The following is a 19604-nucleotide window of genomic DNA, read 5'->3' on the forward strand; positions in this document are numbered from 1 at the left end:
TGAATATTATCATAAATGTAAGTATTATATGTAATGTATTGTATGGAATAAAATATCTACGTTTTTATATAAATTTTACCGAGTATTATTATTCTCTTGTTAACGATTACTATATTTGTATATTATATAATTGTTACATAATTATACACTAAATACCCCTTACCTCTGTCTCTCTTTAAACTACCTGTTTCAATATATGTTATTTGGAAGAGGATAGGACGAAGAAAAGGCGCACAATAAATATCACGATGTACTTTCTACACTTACACACTTTTGTATTTTATATATGATTTCAAGTATCTTGCATATCTGGATAACCTACATATTATTATGTAACTAATTTAATTTAACGAAATAATATTCTGAATATTATTACTGTAAACGTATACCTCTATAATTCATTATTTTTTTATGTTCCCAACATTATAAATGTGTTGACTTCAAGTCCGTTGCACCAATAAGAAAAAGGAAAAAAATTATAATTATAATATCTATAATTATTCTAAAAATCATGCAAAAAAATCGTATTATATTAGATTATATTGATCGTCTTTAATTAGCAATTCGCATTATTTTCAAACACTAAAATCGATTAAGCTAACCGAATGTTAACTTAATACAGCACAAATTATTACAGTAATATTGTAAAATGTTGTTGCAACATTGCTAAGATATTTTGTAATATTTCTGTGTTAGACGGACAATTTTTTACCGTTTTAAAAATAATAAAGCAAAACTATATAATATTTAAAATATTTAGAATACTCATATTCTAATATTTTCAAATATTAATATAGACGTTTCAATCACGTTGAATTAAGTAAAATAACTTTCTATTGATCGTAGTTAAAAATAACAAAAGCGACTTAATTGCTCGAGGAGAGAAATTCCGAGCAAATGACAATCAGTTGATGCAACTGGCCCTGGCTACACACTAATCCTTAACACTAAAAAAAAGAAGACAAATTTAATAACTGCGCGAGCAGGGGAATTTTTGTCTTGTGACATTTCTTTTCTTATTTTATTTGTTTTATCAGCGAAAGCGAACGTGCGCAAAAGTAAAGGAAACCGTCAGGAGACACGGTATGTACATATTTCTCACAGCTGTGATACAGTTCGCAAGATTGGGCCAATAAAACTATTTGGTTGGCTGACCATATATTTACAACTGTCCATTCATTGCGGATGTATCGAGTTAAACAATAATATTCAAAGGAAAGATAAACGAATAGAATTGAAGCTCCTTTCCAATCTAGAAAGTGCTCTTGAGTTCGAGAATGAAATTTTGCGATATCAGATATTGAGTAAGATAAGATATGGTAGGATCAATAAGACACGTTAAAATGTTGCAACTTTGCGAGTTATTCGTAGGAAAAAAAAAATAAAAATAATTGTACAGCTGCAAAAAAATGTTAAATTACAAAACTGAAGCTCTGAAATGTACATAATAGGTACACAATTCCAATGTGTTAAATAATTAAAATAATTAACATTAATCATATTTGCACGATAAATAACTCGATCGAATCATTTATATCTTCATCAAATCTGTTCGGACAGAAAAAAAGTATGAAAAAGAAAAGAAATGAGAAATTTAGATGTGATCTTTTGATGAAACGGGCACGATCCGCGATGCGAATTCCATTACCACCGAATACAAGTATTCGCGCTTCAATAATAGAAATGCAATAATTATTTTTCGTAAAAGGGTTTCCGCACGATTTTAATATCTGTATACATTAACAGAATATATATTTGTTGCTATCAATTAGCTCGCCGAGATTCTCGTCGAGATTCTTGCGCAATTGGGAATTACTATTTTGAATATCAATAGTATTGTCGAAGTCAAGTTGCATTAGAATAAGACATATATTTAGAGTCATATTTATAGTATTTCAGAGAATAGATTAATAACCTTAATCGACAAATTTTTTTATCGCAAATAAAAATACAATTTTAAGCCAATATTCATAGTCGATTCTTTAATTTGAGATCATCTTAGGGACTGTTTTAAGATGTCAACCAATCACAGAGCTATATTAACACCTCAAGACATTACTTAAGACAAATTTGAAATAAGATTCGACTATGAATCAGCCTAAATAATTAAAAAAATTCAAGTTACATTGTTAAAATAATAATCAATTAAATTTAAAAAAGTAAATTTTTTAGAGCCTTTCTTATGAAGCTATGGAGCAATATTTAAATATATTATAAAGTATATATTTATATTGAATATATATCTGTATATAATATATTATAATGTATTATAATATATATTAATATTAAACATTAATACAATATAATATTAATATATGTTATACTCTGTAATAATTAAAATAATGTGACTTTAATATGTATTTCGAAAAACTTACTTATGTTTTAATTATTGTATAATGATAGTACATATTATATATGATTTTAAAGTTAAAACTCGAATTAAGGAATAAAACTCGAGCCTTTCATTTCTTTAATTGCGACATGTTCCAATTAAATACCATCTGCTGTATGCAAAATCTAATGCATATATATGGCTTTTTTTATAAATGATTGAAGATTACCCAAGTAAAAAGCTACTTTTCCTAGGTGTATGCACACCTTCTGCACTTAGTGTTGAAATATACATAATTTTGAGCCTTACTTTTGGTATTAAATAATTTAAACTCATTTTATACAATTAATTTAGTGATACAATTTTTTATTGTTTCATAATTGCAACGTTATCATTTTTTAAAACTCAATCTCGATTGTACAATATCAGTACAGTATCACTAATACGGTCTACAACCGCAATGTCATATTGGCATTATCCAAATTGAATAAAGACTTAATTTTAATACTACTAAAAATCAAAATTAATTACCAATAGTGCAAGAGATCTCGGAAATCTTAATAGCGAATTCGAGAGCATGATTTTTACTTGGTACAGCACCTCGACCGGGCAAAAAGAAAAGACAACCTTCTTCAACCCTCCATCTGCGAAAGTTTATCCTCCAAGCTATCCTGGCTATCATTAGTATCGTTCAGATTGATAGTGTCATTACCCTGCGACAATTCGATGACAGAGTCGTTCAGATTGTCACTCGCCGATTTTCGGACCTCCAGCATTTCGTCCGCTGTTTCGAAAATAGAAGCGGTTTCAGAGAGATCTTGGCTAATTGCGGATTCAGGCTGACTCTCCTCTTGCACGATCACCTGCGTAGGCTCCTCCATCTCGGGATCCAGCTTAATTTCCTCTTGCGCGACTTCAACCTCCATCACTGTCTCCTCCTTGATATCTTTTGTATTCACTTCGCCATCCACCTGCTCGTCGACCTCCATCGCCGATTCGGTCGACTTTTGTTTCACATTTACGTCTGACGTTGACGACGCTGCGATACCAGAAATTTCCGAGAGGTTGCTCAACACGGTCTCCTGCATCTTTACCACGTTGTCGGTCGTTTCGAAAATACTGCACAATTCTCGACTCATTTCTTCCACCTCCGATGTATCACTAGGCTTTACAATCATGTAACGCTTATTCGAATACACTTTGTTGCCGGAGATTGTCGGACCCTTCTTCGGAGCCAGTGTGCTACTTGATGTGGTATTACTGTTGCCGCTCACCGTTGATTTTACTGTTATGCTCTGTACTTCTTTTTGAACATTTTCCAATGTCTCCTCCACGGCAGGATTAACCTCTTCCTTCACTTGCTCCGTTTCAGTTTTCTCCTCTTGGGCTGGATTACTTTTTGTCGGCGCCGTTTCCGTGTCATCATTGTATTCTCGCTCCTCGTCATATATACTTTGTTTTCGCTTCACAAATACTCTCTTGAGCGGTAGCTGCTGTTCATCCTCAGACTCGTCATGTCGTTCCGGTAGCATCTCATCTGCAGCCTCGTAATCTTGCTGCGCTTTCCTCGCCTGCAGCTCTTCGATCTTCAATCTCTGCTGCTCTACTCGCTTCTCCAACTGCTCCAATTTCTCCTTGGTTTCCTGATCTTGACTTTGGGCGACCGGCTGCGTTTTCTGCGAAGCGGCCGCCGAGCTGCTCTTCGATGTAGAGCCACTGGATGATGCCGAAGTCTTCAGCTCAAATTTTTCATTTGAAACGGTATCCTCTTCTACTTTTTGACGTTCTGTGCATTGCAGTATCTTCTGTACCAGATTCTCACTCTTATCGAGCGGTCGCTTCACCACTACTCGCTTCACTACATTGCCGGTAGGCAGTTTCGCCAGCTCTGCGGGATCTATCGCCGTGCCATCCGGATTCATAATAACTTCACGAGTAGTGTCACCCTGACGGATAATTCTACGAACGATCACTCGCTTCACCTTGTGCGAGCCAGGAGTGCCGCTCAGAGACACGTCCCCGTCTTTGATAGCGACTGTACTGATTGGCGTACTACTTTCACTGCTGCCTCCTGCCGGTTTCCTCAACACAATTCTTTTAATCACTTTGACGGTGTTGACCGTTTTGCGAGTTGCTGCCTCCTTATCGTTGTCCTTGTGACCTTCTTGGGAAGTGTTCTGGGATCTCGTCACAGGCGTTGACGATTCCTTAGGCTGATTATCTTGACTGGCGTTCTGCTGGTGCTTCAGTGGGATCTTGTGTTCCTTGAATACCGAGGCGACGATTTTCTGCACTTGCGCCTCGGTATCATCCACGCGGCTACCCTTAGGACTCTCCTCTTTCTGCGATGACGTGGAGCCTTTCGAGCTGCTCTGCGACGAGGAGCCAGTCGTAGTGGCTTGTTTCGCAGCTTTCTGCTCTTGAACATCGCGACGCTGGATTGGCATTAGCGTCTTAATGGTCTTTTTCAACATGTTACCATCTTTACCGCGCACATACACCACCTTACGTTCTTCCTTCTCCTTCCTCTCGGATTTCTCTTCCTTGTCTTCCGTCTCATCTTCCTCTTCTTCATCATCAGTCTCGGAAGGCGGCTTCGGCGGTTTCGGCAACTTCTTTACAATGTACGCCGGCGGTTCGTAATCGTCGTCCCCATCGGAATACTGATCTTCCTCCTCCTCATCCTCTTCAGAATCTATTTCAACAGTTTTTTTGTTATCGGGTTGCAGACCGTCCGGACCCATTTTCTCGCCTGCCTCGATATGCTGCTTAATGTGAGTGACGTAGTCGGCGCGATTGCGACAGGATTCTTGACAGACATCGCAGGTAAGACCCATTCCCGTGCGCTTCGTGTGCGTCAACTGGTGCACCTCCAGGCTCTCCTTGCGTTTGAACGCCTTGCCACAGTCCTCGCACACGTGGCGTTTCTCCACCGAATGCGTCCGCATGTGCCGAGTCAAATGATGCGATAGTAGGAACGTGCGCGGGCACAATTTACACACGTATGGCCGATGGCCAGCATGGGTAGACAGATGCCGAGCCAGTTTCGTGCTGGTGTGAAAGGCCTCCTTGCAATAGTCGCACGCAAACGTCTTGTCCTCGTTGTGCAATACCTCGTGCCGTTCCAGACCTTGCTTGTATTGGAAGCGCTTGTTACAGATATTGCACTGGAATTGCTTCTCCTTCTTGTGCGACGCCTCCTCGTGCTTCTCAAGATCCTCCGTGGTAAAGAACTCGCGCTCGCACTGCGTGCAAGCGTAACGCGGTTCGTCCCTGTGCACCTTCTCGTGACGCTGCAGCAGATTCACCCGCGAGAACTGTTTCTGGCAAACCGCGCACGAGAACGGTTTCTCGTCCGAGTGCGTGGTCATATGTTTGCTCAGATCGTACTTGGTGAAGAAGTGCCGGTCGCACTCGGTGCACTTGAAGTTGCGATCGCGATGACCGCGCTGAACGTGCAGCATCAGTGCCTGACGCAGAGAAAAAGTGCGTTCGCAAAGATCGCACGCAAACACCCTGATCTCTCCCATTTCTAATTTCCTCTCCTCCTTGGCGTTGCTCACCTCCTGCTCACCCTCGCTGCCTCCATCTTGATCCTCTTCGGAAAGCTGGTCGCTGCTGGCCTTCTCTCTTTGTTTCTCGTTTTGTCGCTCTCTTTCTCTGGTTTCACGTTTCTCTCTCATATCTCTGCTCTCGTTATCGGACATGCGTTGCTTCTTGTTAGAAACTTCATTCTGCATCCTAGAAGAATTCTCAACGGACCTTTTGACACCAATTTCCGCTGGCGGCTCGTTGGGAATGGGCGGAAAGGGTCTCGGCAATACTCCGGACAGGGGATAATCTCGCAACGCCTCGTCGGCCTTCTTGCATTGTAGCTTGAATTTGTACGAGCGGTCCAAATTCCAGCGGCACATGTTGCAAATCATCTGTGGCATCCCATCCGCGGCGTACACCTATCAAGAACGAATCATTAGCGATGTCGTGCTCATCGGGGATCCATGAAAGGAGTCTCGTCTCGTCGACGTTGGATGTTCAGGAGAGTTGCAGGAGAGGTAGTTTCGTTGGATTTGTATAATTTTCGATGTCATAAATTTTCGTAAATTTAAAGCCATACTGTAAATCTTGTAAAGTTACGCACACACCATTACAAGTAAAATGTATGAAAACACATACAAATATATGTGTAATATTATATTTTGTATATAAATGTAATTTAAAACTTGGTTGATTAAAACATTATTTGGAAAGGTATAATAACTTGGATAAAAATAATAAAACATATAATAAAAAATGCAATAATGAAAACATATATAAAGATAAAAGATAGAAGAATGATATATCTTCTCATCTATCTTCAAAAAATCGAATAAAACGGAATGTTACATTCTTTATATAAATTAAATATACATAATTCCTTCGTATAAAATTTTTGTTTGATTAAAATTTTGTAGTACATAGCACAATATGAGAACAGAGATAAAATAAAATAATTTTTCATGTAAAAGAGTTAAAAAATATGCAAAGGGTAAGTGATAGTTTAGTTAAATAATTTAACATAAACAATTTCATTAATTCATTGAATTATTATATAAATGGAGTCAATTTTCTGACATATTTATGTCGCGTAAGCTTTCAGTTTCTATTAAAAAAGTGCTTTAATAAATTAGCGGATAAAAAAAATCAATAAATTTCTTATAAGAACTAAAATTGGTAAAATGATAAGAGAGAAATTTTTCTTATAACGTAAGTCATTTATCCATTAAAATGAATTATTATCGGCGCTTGAGAAGCTCCGAAGGAAATCACGCGGGAAACGCGGACACAAGCGGGAACATCGTCAACCACACGTCCTCTCTTCGCGATCGCTAGAAACCGCGCGACGCCAGTCCGATCGGCAACATCACCGCCTATGTTATTGACGCCGCGGCGCAACTATATATCAATCAACTTGTTCCGCGGCATAACAAAACACCCCTCAAGTAAACTCGTCCCTACCCCTTCCGCTCGCGCATCGTAATTAAACAACCCCTCCTCTCGAAGGCGAGGACGGGATCCCGCGTGAGTGTGTTACCACCCGCGAAGGGAACTCGACGGGCCACCTCCGGCGGTCGATGCCGCCAAACGGCGATGGCCCGTTGAGGGTATCATTAGCGGCGGGGGCCACTCACCTCGATGGCGACGCAGGACATGATCTGCAACGCGAGCGGCACCTGGAACGGCTTGTTGTGATCGCGCTCGTAGATGAAGCTCAGCGGCTCCGAATCCGACAAGCAGAATCGGCAGACGCGCCGCGAGCGTAGCGGCGCCGGTCTATTCTCCATGTCTGCCGGCGTCTCTTTTCGCCTTCGCCACCTCCTCTTTCGCCGCCGCCGCCACCTCCTCCTCGTCTTCCACTCGCGCCTCTTCCTTAGCGTGTTCCCGTGTTCCAATCGCGCCCTCGATGCCCGTCCCGCTCGCTCGGCCGCCCGCGCTCGGCAATCGTGCGCGCGCGATTAATTACTCTACCGAGCAGCAACACCAGCAGCAACAACTCTGCTGCCGTCCGACCGACCAACCGACGAGACCGCACGAACGAAATCCGCAGACAGCTCGCGTGGTTGCTACCTCAACTCACTCGTTAGTTGCTCGCTCGTCCGCTCGCTTAGCTCGCTCGCTTGCTCACTCGCTCGACGACGCCGAGCGTCGGTAAGGCGTCGTGTGTATACGTCGCCTGCTCTCTCTCTTCTTACCGGAGAATACCGGGGGAATACGCCACTTCGTAATGGCGGAAAAACGCGGAACAGGCTGGCCAAAAGCGCGCGTCGCCACCGCTGCGTAGAGAAGACGCCGTCCGTCTTCGCACAGTGGCGCCGAGGAAACGCTCGCCGGACACGTGGCGCGAGCGAGTCGCGCGACCGGTAAAGTAGAGAACGCGTTGGCCGCCGATCGGCCACCGACCCCGCGACTTTAGTGGGATTCTCTTTGGACAGATGACGCGTCTATTCTCGTTGAAGACCCCTCGAAAAAGGATTACATATATTTCTTTGGCGCTTTTTGACTTCCATTTTAAATATCCATGCATTTCTTTATAAATTATTACTTGCATTTAAATATAAAATCAGGAATGTTTACATCCTGTTAAAATATAAACGATCTAAATTATGTGTATACAGTACAAACAATTATACATCATAAATTCAACCTTTTTAATGTTATATATGAATTTGTATTTTTTTCCACTACTCTAAAGTCAGATATTAAGATTAAATATTTTTTTCTAACTTAATTTCTTTCTTTGTATTGTGTTATCGAATTTCTAATAATTGCTTATCTTGTCTATGTGATTCATGTAAATATATAAAATGTAAAAAGACATAAAATTTGTTTGTGGGAGCTTAGTTAATCAAGCGGCACGATAGTGTACGCGCGCGAGACACTGCCATGCCTCTATTTACGCGAAACGCCGTTTGAGAAAAATTTTTATTAACATTTTTCATCTTATTTTTTTATAAATTGAGGCATACATGAGACGAAGGACAAACTACAAAATGATTACAAATTGACTTTTCAAATATGGAACAACACACGTTATCCCATATTTTACTTTTCATTCTGTTGGTATCAATTTAATATGGTATTATATTTAATTATATTTATTGCTATTTTACAGTGAAAATGTAGTTAATATATAATTGTTCATTTATAATTATATTTATTGTTCTTTTACAGTTATTGATAATCAACCTGTTTGTCAATGTTTTAATATTTAATTAATGGTGTTGACTTTTATTGAAATTGTGAATGTGGTCTAGAGAGAACGTACGCACGCATAAGAGATTGAGATATTAAAAATCGCTTCCTTTTAAGGTTATATTACGATGTAATATACTAAATACACACACACACACACACACACACACACACACACACACACACACACACACACACACACAACATGTTCAGATGGACGCACAAAAAAAAAAGAAAGAGAGCTAGTACATTATTCGGTTTCGTGGTTGAATATACTTTAAGTGTGAAAAAATATATGCTACTTGCATTTAAACATAACTATAGCTCATTAAATATTTTCTTAAAAAAAAGTTTTAATGTTTTTTCTCTTTTCTACCATTTAGCGGGTTACGAATCATCCAAAAATGACAGCAAAAAATAAATCGATTATCAAAATTAAATTTGCTACGATTTAAACTTCACGTGTGTCTGATTATGACACGTCTTTTTAAATACTCATTTTAATTTTGACGATATACATTTTTTTATATAAAAAAAGACATTTTTTTCTATGTAATTCACTTAAATGAAGAATGTGAGAAATGTGGCGTGTTTTGCACAAATCGCAACAGCAACGCAATCGCGATCTAGATGCTCTTCGTCGGGATATCGACACCGACGTGCACATTAAATCGCCGGAGGATTTACTGCTAAGCCTACAGGTGGATTTTGAACGGGGTTTATCGACAACCGTTGTGAGAAATCGTCTACGAGATCAGGGACCAAATGCACTGACTCCGCCAAAGAAAACCTTGAAAATTGTGAAGATTTTGCGTCGATTCTGCGGAGGACTTTCTTTGTTAATATGGGTAGCAATTTTCGAAGAATTTAATTATTACAAGTATTTTCTATTTTAAAAACAACATTAAATTAAAGACAAAGAGAGAAAAAGCAAAAAAAAGAGAAGGGATGCATACGTTATTTCTTTGACATTCTTCCTACAAGTTCCCGCAAATGTATTTTTATTTAAATGTGATAAATAATTTACCCTTTTTTAAATTTTCTATAATTTAAAAATAATGTAATGTGTGATATCCAGTAAAGTTAATAATATAATAACTTCAAACTTTGTACGTTTGTATCAGTATCTATTTGTTCATTATTTCTAAGATTTTTTAAAAATTGTTATTTATATTTTTATTAATCAAGAAATTTCGTTTTCTTAAATTATAGTATATAAATGTTGTATGTATTGTAACTTAAATAAAAAATTAACAACTGAATAGAAAAGAAGTAGAGCAATCTGTGTTAATTACCACAGATATGTTAGCATAAACATTTCTCTAAGAAAGTTTCTTTAAAAAGTCCATCAAAAAAATTTAATTCTCAGGTAGGCGCCATTTTATGTTTTGGCAATTACTTCTTGGAGCTGGAAACTTACGGTGAAGCTTCCGAAGATCACCTATGGCTCGGTGTAGTCCTGATTGCACTTATCGTGATCATCGGCGGGTTCAATTACTATCAAGACTCTAAGAGCTCGCGCATCATGGAATCATTCCAGCAGATGATACCGCAACGTGCCAAGGTCCTACGGGATGGCGAGAGAAAGGAGGTGCTGGCGACCGAGCTGGTGGTCGGGGACATCGTCCTGCTGGAGACCGGCGACCGGGTGCCTGCTGACATTAGGGTCCTGGAATGTCAAGGTAAAGTGTGTGTCCTGCCACCGCATCACGCGTAGCCTTCTTGTTTTCCTTAGACGGAAGAAACAAGCCTTTCTCCTCGCGCGGACTCGCACTCACGATTGAAATCCGCGACGATTTCTCGCTTTGTCCAATCTTTCATCGAAAGAAAGTTGAGAGAAGAATTATTTGAAAAATATATTAGCGTATCGAGATTACACGTTGTGATACAAAACTGAAACTGAAAAATATAAATTTTTAACTCAATCAGTTTCATCTATCTTCTTTGTAAATTATTAATTTTTTATTAAAAACTATTTAGTACTTTAATGTACCAGATAATACTTTTATCGCGTTTCCAACTTGCATTATAGCATAAGTGTTAATACAACAGAAGTAATATTCAATGAAATCTTACAAAAATAGAACGGCAATTTTACAGTTCGTAGAAATTTATTCTTTAATTTTTTAATAAAGCTTTAAAGGTCGATAATGCATCAATTACGGGTGAATCGATACCATTGATACGGACGGCTAATATGCCGCAAACCGGAAGTGTCATTCAAGCAAAAAACATGGTATTCTTTTCTACAGACATTGTCGAAGGTATGTTATTCAAAGAAAATGAAAATATATTCTACTGTAATATAATCTGAGAACTCTGTTCATCGTGCAAAACATATATACTACAATTTAAGAATTTCAATTTTTAATAATTATTTAACTCTATATGTGCCACATTCTACTTATTCATTTTTTTTAATATATTAAATCCTCTATATAATCCTCAAATTCTGATTTAGTAAACAATTTTTATTCCGTTATAAAAAATTTGCTGTTTGAAAAATAAATCGTAACCAACATTGTTTTTTGCTGTATAAAACATTTATCAATTATTTCCTAATATAGGCAGTGGAAAAGGCGTCGTAGTGGCCTGTGGCGATCACACGGTAATGGGCAGAGTGGCCAAGCTAACTTCGAGATTGCCGACCCGACCAACGCCTCTCTCTAGAGAAATACATCGCTTCATGAAACTGGTGTCATGCTGGGCCATCTTTCTAGGTGTTTCCTTCTTCTCCATGTCTATGGCGATGGGCCACGACTGGATCGACTCGATAGTATTTCTGATCGGCATCATCGTGGCGAATGTGCCGGAGGGCATTATTGCCTCGATGACGGTCAGCCTGACCTTGACCGCTAAAAGGATGGCCAGCAAGAATTGCCTGGTGAAGAATCTCGAGGCCGTCGAGACTCTGGGATGCACTGCCGTTATCTGCAGTGACAAGACCGGCACCCTCACGCAGAATAAAATGACCGTACGATTCATTGTTTGTTTTTTGCGAATAATCTTTTTCAAAGATGTCTGTAAGTCCGTTTGTTTAGCTTCTTTCATTTTCTGCATACAATTGTAACATTTCAAGTACATTTTAGATATAATTTTAATTTTACTTCATTATATAATTGTAACTAAATGTTCTCTGTGCAACATGGAAAAATTGTACGGCGTTATCTTTTATATGTAAACCACACTTCTCTCGCCTCAGCATCGATCTTTTCATATCTCTTGTCATTTTTTGTACGATCAAGTTATTTCTGTCATTGCGATTGTTCAACTTCAGGTGCGACACGTGTGGTATGATGGCCAGCTGCACGAGGTGATGGCGTCGGATACATGGCGGAAATATGCTAACAATTTAGGTTTTAAAAATCTAGCTAGAATAGCGAGTCTCTGTAATCGCGCCGACTGGGCACCGATGAACAAACCGCTGCCACCGTTAAACAAAAGAAAAATCTTAGGAGACGCCTCGGATGCAGCTTTATTAAGATGCATGGAGATTCTCGTAAAGGGAGGAGCTAATTCTTTTAGAAAGGACTACATCAAAGTAAAACTATAATTACCTTCGAATTCCACAAATCTAATTAAATATATTAATTTAAAATTTCTAATCCTAGTCGGCAAATTTTGTTAAAAATTATATATTTACGTCTATATAAATTGTAATTAATTAGAATTTTAAAAATAAAAAATAAAATCTTGGCGCGTAAATAAAAATAAGGTTTATCATCACCCAACATTTTGAACATTTTTATGGTCCTTTAGGTATTGGAAATTCCTTTCAATTCGACTGACAAATTCCAAGCAAACGTGCACTTATTTCGCGGCAAATATCTCGTATGTTTCAAAGGCGCTCCCGAACGTGTCCTCGAACGTTGTTCGACGGTGGCGTTCGATAACAAAACTAAAGCTTTAAACGAGGAGACAAGAACAGCGTATACGGAATCTTGCTATATCCTGGCGAATAACGGAGAACGCGTCCTTGGCTTTGCCGATCTCGAACTCTCGACCGAGGACTTTCCCATGGATTATCATTTTGAGGCTGATCCTCCAAATTTCCCTCTTGAAAACTTGAGATTGGTATATTTCTTCAACATTTAATTCCTTATCTGCAAGTATTCACGTTCGCGTTTTTTATTATTCCAGAATCTTCAATCCAATTTCCGGATTTTTAATTTCCCTTAACAATCATTTTTTAAACGAAAAATTTTCTTAATAGATCGGCTTAGTAGCCATGATGGACCCACCACGACCAACTGTTCCCGATGCCGTGTACAAGTGTCGTTGCGCCGGCATCAAAATCATCATGGTGACCGGTGATCATCCCGTCACCGCCAAAGCGATCGCCAAATACGTCGGCATTATTACCAGCCACGATAACCATGACAATAACAATAGCAATGCCAGAATACGAAACATCGTGGTGACGGGTGCACAACTACAGGATTTACCACCGGAACAACTAGACCAGCTGATCAGGCAACATCAGGAAATCGTGTTCGCCAGAACGTCGCCGGTGCAAAAGCTGCAGATCGTTGAGAGTTGTCAACGATTGCATCTAATCACTGCGGTTACTGGCGACGGTGTCAATGACTCCCCGGCTCTGAAGAAAGCTGACGTCGGCATCGCCATGGGTATCACAGGTAAGTATATAACAATTTGTATTCTTCTATGAAAAGATGGAGAAAAATATGAACGTATTGGTGACGAAAATAAATTTAAATATTTCTTTTTGATTTTAAAATAGAGATGTTATAAAAGATTTAAATTTTCCAGCATGCTTGAAATATTTAATTTAAATAAACAATTGTTATCAAGACGATCTAGTTCTAGTTGTGATCGTCAGGATCGGATGTGAGCAAGGAAGTGGCGGACTTGATATTGCTGGACGACAATTTCGCGTCGATAGTAACGGGGATCGAGGAGGGCCGGCGGATATTCGACAATCTGAAATCAAGCATTGCGTATACTCTGGCGAGTAATGTTCCGGAAATAATGCCTTTCCTGGCATTCATCATGCTTGGGATTCCTTTGCCGGTCGGTATAATTTGCATCTTGTGCATTGATCTAGGGACGGACATGTGGCCGGCAGTCTCTTTGGCTTACGAAAAATCCGAGTCGGATATAATGTTGAGGTATCAAATATACATGTAATTCTCATATCATACAAAATCATAAAGAAAAATGTGTTCCAATGTCAATATTAAGTCTTTAAAAGCAATAAGTTTTAAGAATGAATACTTTGAGAAAAATAATTCAAGTGTATAAAGAAATTCTCTTTCTTCATTCATTTCACAATTTTAATTAACCGGAATTTAGTTCAAAATTATAAAGATGTCTAAAGTAAAATATTAATAAGCATATCAAATTTTTAAATATTTATTCGCATCTTTAGTATGTATTCCTATCTTCTTTAATATTTCAGAAAACCCAGAATACCCCAGAGCGATCATCTGGTCAGCCGGCGGCTGATCTTCATGGCGTATGGTCAGATTGGCATAATTGAGGCGTGTGCGGGCTTTTTTACGTATTTCGTGGTAATGGCCGAACACGGTTTCTTGCCTAAACGATTGTTAGGTCTAAGACAACAATGGGACAGCAGGATGGTGAACGATCTGGAGGACAGTTTCGGACAAGAATGGACTTACGAACAGCGCAAGATCCTCGAATACACCTGCCACACCGCCTTCTTTGTCAGCATTGTAATCGCTCAATTAGCGGATGCAATGGTCTGCAAAACTCGCCGCAATTCATTACTACGCCAGGGGATGGGCAACTGGGCCCTAAATCTCGGCCTGCTTCTTGAAATCGTCCTGGCCTGTGTAATTTGCTACGTACCCTACATGGACCGCATTTTGAAGACGTATCCCCTGAAGCCAGAGTGGTGGCTACTCGGGCTACCATATGCCATCATAATATTGATTTACGAGGAGTTGAGAAAATGGTGGATTAGAAGGCATCCAGGCGGCTGGTGGGACAGAGAGACATCGTACTAGGTGAGATGAAAAAATTCTCAGAATAAAGATTGAAGAATGAAGAACCATAATTAATTTCATCTTCTTAAAAATGTTAGAAAGTTGAGCTTAAAGCCGAGCTCTAAAGAGATTAAATAAAATTGAATAAAAGCAAACTAAAATTATTCCTTAAGTTTATAAAAATTTTAGTTACTTGCTTAAACATAATAATTTAAAGAACTATTTATATTATTGAAGACTAAGAAATATATTTACATTGTGCATTGTTAGATGATGTACCAACCGCAAAAAAAAATAGTTACATAAATAACGACCTTTAACGGCTATTCAGTCGTGATTCCTTGAAATTATGCTGCAAGCAACCCTTCACCTTTTCTAAATAAATTACCGCGAATATACCACAGATTGTGTGCAAAACAAGCAAATGGATTGCATTGTTAAAAGAATATTATATTAGATGCTAGAACAACATTTAGAAAAGGTTAAAAAATACTGTCAAAATTTAATGAATACAACACACACATTTTATTTAAATACGAATTGTTATTTAGAAATGATTATATATTCTTCTGAAATACTTTTATCCAAGTGTCTTACTTAATGTAAAATGGATAGTATTATCATTGACTAAGTGCCATTATCATTTCCCGAAATTTTTACACGGCTAATAACGATAAAGATAAAAACCGGAAACATAAAGGGAAGAAACTGGAATTTTAGTTGTTTTCTTAATGTGTGGAAGATTTTAGTATGCTAAAAATATCTCGCAGGTAAAGTTACCAGAAAATCTTGATTTTCGTGAAATTGTTTACTGCTTTCGTAGCACGTTCTTTGGGTTTTATTCCAGTTCAAATTTTGTTTTGAATTACAATTTTATTATAATTTAAAAGAAATTAAGATCAATTTATATCATATGATAAATAAACAATTATATAAAACGCATAATAATTAAAAGTGCATCATAAAAGCAATAAAATATATTAATTACGTAACATAATACACATAGATAAATATTAGAAATAACATTAAACTTATCAACAGTATTATGTGATACTATGTCAAAATAGTTGTATCGGAGATACATATTAAACATATTAGTAATAAAACTAAAAAGTCAATATATATAACAATTAACGTTTACATTAATAAATACATATTATCAATGAAAATAATATGATTTATCAATAATTTTAATATGCATTTGTATTTGCCAAGTTAAAAATTATGGCATATAAAATTTATCACTATTAGTGAATGAATGGTGCAGGTGCACATGTGTATACATGTACATGTAAATTGTAGAAGATTGTTTTCCCCCCATAGACTGTACGTGATCACCAAGTGTTGTAATCCTGAATGAAGTGGGGGTTGCATATAAGACTCCGACATTCGAAGAGGCCCAGTAGTCTCTAGTCATCGATACGACAGCGTTACTACGACTGGATCATTGTGCATAGTGACGTCACACTTTTTCTCTCTTTCTCAATCGCCATCTTTCGTCAGGATGAAGACGGTCTTTCTTCTCCTGATTTGCCTCGGTGAGCTCTTATCACGGTCTAATTAATTCAAGACAAAACTGCGAGTGATTAATACGAGACGGAATTTTGTCGATAATACTTTTAAAATCTTGTTTTTGCATATAAGTGTAATAAAAATTGTTTAACTTTTCAATTCACAATTTTACTTTTTCCATTTGTCAATTTTAACTAACTACAAATTAATATTAAAAAGTATTAAAAATATAAAAACTTTTTAACATTTACCATACCTAATAATGTATCGAGTTCACATATTTGTAAATTTACTTAGATGTTTAATTTCTATAATTTTATATAGATTAAAACAAATAAAGTAGTTTAAGAAATATATTTATTTTTATTACACTTAAACATACGTATATTATGATGTAAAATTGAAAAAAACGGTATTTTTATTTGTATTTTCTATACGTTCGCGTATTTTTATTTTCCAGATTATTTAGAATGAATAATAAAAAGTTTTTAATTTACAATTTGTGAAGCTTTATCGAAATTTATCGCATTCGTCCAAAATCGTCTTCAGCTATTATTATCCGGTTAAACTGTTTATATCGGAATCGAAATGTACTAGCGCGTTCGAAAGCCACCAAGTCGAACTGATTAAGCGACATTTAGGTTCCGAACGACCGAGTACGTACGAGAGCTTGGCCACTTTCTCGCTTTCTTCGCTCACGCTCGCGAGGTCGACCGGCATTTCTTCAGGGACGCAGACAACATGCCGATGCCGCCTTGAAAACATGCCGAGGGAGACCAGTTGACCCTCTACCTTAACATATTTAATCTTTGTCTTTATTTTTTTTTCTTGATTTTACTTTCCTTTCTGTTTTATTGAGCAAAACTTGTAATGTAAAGTATTTCAGTAGATACAAAGATTTCAACACATAAAAATTCACGAATATTCGTTTTAACAAAAATGAGACTGAAATTTCATATAATTCATTATTCGATAATTCTTCCCTAAAAATGATTTCCATTGATTAGAAACTAATACATTAAACAAATACAAAATGCATGGATTATTTCTTGTGACACAACACTGATAAAATAATCGAGATAATTAGAACTAAAAGTGTTAAAAAATTTAATTATAATTCTTGTTGTTTCTGTCGATACGATAAAATCTCTAATTACATTATATTTCAATAAAAAATTTTGTCACAGGAGCTGCCACTGCCCTGACTAGGAAGCAAGAAGCCGCCGAGCAAAGTCGTCGGAAGGCCGCTTCGGCCACGACGCCAAAGAAACCAGAGGAAGAAGAATACGAAGATGACGATGAGCTCCTGGACCAATGTCCGGAGCCCAACGGATACTTTCCGGACGCGGAACAATGCGATAAATATTACGACTGTCAAGACAACAAGATAACGGAAAAATTGTGCCCTGACGGTCTCGTCTTCAATGACTTCAGCCCTCAGCACGAGAAGTGCGATTTGCCGTTCGGCATCGATTGCTCGAAGAGACCCAAGCTACGTAAGCGAATTGTTCCATTGTTTATATATTATGTAATGGTTCACGAAATCAATCAAGTGCTTTAAGAGTGCTACTTAACAAATTTTTATGTTACATACGTGTGTTTTTTCAATAAAACACAAGTTTCGAAAATTTATTTTATATAATAATCCGCATCTCGAAAAATTTTATTTTTTACTCTATTTTGATATATATCTTTCTTTCACAGAAAAACCGCAACCATCGTCCCACTGTCCCCGCATGCACGGTTACTTCGCTCATGAGGACCCTAGGAACTGTAATACCTTCTACTATTGCGTAGAAGGTAAGTTTAACATGATCACTTGTCCGGAGGGTCTGGTCTTTTCCGAGAAGACTGGTATCTGCAACTGGCCGGACGAGGCCCAGAAGAAGGGCTGCGGTTCCCGCGAGCTCTTCAACTTCACCTGCCCGGTAGTCGACCAATCCGTGGCCGCGACGCACCCGCGTTATCCCGACACCGAGGACTGTCAGTATTTCTACGTGTGCGTTAACGGTGAAATACCGAGGCGAAGCGGATGTAAACTCGGCCAGGCGTTCGACGAACGCACTGGAAAGTGCGACTGGGCCAGAAAAATACCTGAATGGTATAGCAAAACTTGATTTTTCTATTAAAGAGTTCTGAAGTAGAAATTTTCATGTACTGATAACATTTAATTCCTTGAAAATGAGAAATCGACAAAAATTAAAAATAATTAACATTTAATATACCAAAAATTATCTCTTTTTTAATAGGTTTTTGTCGTGCCTTTTATTAATATAATAATAAATTTATAAAATTTATATAAATAATAAAAATATATTCAGATTTCAAAAGTAAAAAGTATGTATTAATAAAAAATATGAACCAAAATTTAAAAACCAAAATTTAAAAAAAACTTAATAGAACATTTCAGAAAAATAAAGTAAATAAAAAAAATTAGATTTACAAATAAAACCATAATATATGTACAACTTAAATAAAACGCCGCAATTGCTACAAAAAAAAATTTATTTGCATGTCTTTTGAATTTATTAGGTAGATATTTTACATGTATTCTGAATTTATTTGCATTATTTTTAAAATCACGCATTCTTTATACTAAATCTGTCAAAAAATTAAAACAGTTTAATTTAAACACAGTTTATGAAGTTTTATAAACAATTTCTAAAGCTTTATATACTCTTTTTTTCATTTATTATTAAATATATGTGTCTAAAGCAAATATTTTAATTACAGCAAAGACTGGTATAAGGGGCAATTGACCGACGAAGAATTGGACGCTTTGGAAAATCCACCGCCCAAGCCTAAGCCCACAGGTGGACCAAGCAGAAGAAAAGGCAGTAGACCAACTGTATAGAATCAAGATTTTAGATTAAGCATATAGGTTTATAAGTTCTTTATTTCTAAAACCGCCGTATTGTATAATAAACTTATCTTTACTACAAACATATGTCTTTTGAAATATATTTCGTCGTAAATCCTATCTTCAAAATAATTTGCTTAGCCAAATGATAAATCATGAATCCAATTTTTAAAAAAGCTGTTAATTTCAAAGAAAGATATAC

The 19604-nt window shown here is 37.2% G+C and overlaps 3 protein-coding genes across 3 annotated transcripts; 2 read left to right on the forward strand and 1 right to left on the reverse strand.

Annotated features, from left to right (window-relative positions):
- Positions 1–251: 251 nt before the first annotated feature.
- Positions 252–8063, reverse strand: LOC105836463. Its single transcript, XM_012680512.3, has 2 exons — positions 7501–8063; positions 252–6285 (listed from the first exon to the last, which is right to left on the reverse strand). Exons 1-2 carry the CDS (start codon positions 7651–7653, stop codon positions 2965–2967), a joined length of 3474 nt encoding a protein of 1157 aa, XP_012535966.1. The 5' UTR covers positions 7654–8063; the 3' UTR covers positions 252–2964.
- Positions 8064–8299: 236 nt separating this feature from the next.
- Positions 8300–15775, forward strand: LOC105836458 (sodium/potassium-transporting ATPase subunit alpha). The gene is made up of 9 exons (XM_012680502.3): positions 8300–9909; positions 10431–10743; positions 11197–11325; positions 11629–12035; positions 12339–12602; positions 12821–13135; positions 13275–13698; positions 13902–14190; positions 14481–15775. The coding sequence occupies exons 1-9, from the start codon at positions 9643–9645 to the stop codon at positions 15049–15051; spliced, it is 2979 nt and encodes a 992-aa protein (XP_012535956.1). The 5' UTR covers positions 8300–9642; the 3' UTR covers positions 15052–15775.
- Positions 15776–16278: 503 nt separating this feature from the next.
- Positions 16279–19485, forward strand: LOC105836459 (protein obstructor-E). The gene is made up of 4 exons (XM_012680504.3): positions 16279–16568; positions 17730–18038; positions 18247–18643; positions 19276–19485. Exons 1-4 carry the CDS (start codon positions 16535–16537, stop codon positions 19394–19396), a joined length of 861 nt encoding a protein of 286 aa, XP_012535958.1. The 5' UTR covers positions 16279–16534; the 3' UTR covers positions 19397–19485.
- The last annotated feature ends 119 nt before the right edge of the window (positions 19486–19604 follow it).

The sequence above is a fragment of the Monomorium pharaonis genome, chromosome 11 (genome assembly GCF_013373865.1).
Source record: "Monomorium pharaonis isolate MP-MQ-018 chromosome 11, ASM1337386v2, whole genome shotgun sequence".
Taxonomy (NCBI): Eukaryota; Metazoa; Arthropoda; class Insecta; order Hymenoptera; family Formicidae; genus Monomorium; species Monomorium pharaonis.

Excerpts from the sequence above, each read along its gene's own strand:
- LOC105836463 (XM_012680512.3), bottom strand. The coding sequence starts at position 7,653 with ATGGAGAATAGACCGGCGCCGCTACGCTCGCGGCGCGTCTGCCGATTC. Across the intron at positions 6,286-7,500 it reads TGTCCTGCGTCGCCATCGAG|GTGTACGCCGCGGATGGGAT; the intron begins GTGAGTGGCCCC and ends CGTTCTTGATAG.
- LOC105836458 (XM_012680502.3), top strand. The coding sequence starts at position 9,643 with ATGTGGCGTGTTTTGCACAAATCGCAACAGCAACGCAATCGCGATCTA. Across the intron at positions 10,744-11,196 it reads TAGGGTCCTGGAATGTCAAG|CTTTAAAGGTCGATAATGCA; the intron begins GTAAAGTGTGTG and ends TTTTTAATAAAG. Across the intron at positions 12,603-12,820 it reads TTAGAAAGGACTACATCAAA|GTATTGGAAATTCCTTTCAA; the intron begins GTAAAACTATAA and ends ATGGTCCTTTAG.
- LOC105836459 (XM_012680504.3), top strand. The coding sequence starts at position 16,535 with ATGAAGACGGTCTTTCTTCTCCTGATTTGCCTCG. Across the intron at positions 18,039-18,246 it reads CTCGAAGAGACCCAAGCTAC|AAAAACCGCAACCATCGTCC; the intron begins GTAAGCGAATTG and ends TTTCTTTCACAG. Across the intron at positions 18,644-19,275 it reads GCCAGAAAAATACCTGAATG|CAAAGACTGGTATAAGGGGC; the intron begins GTATAGCAAAAC and ends TTTTAATTACAG.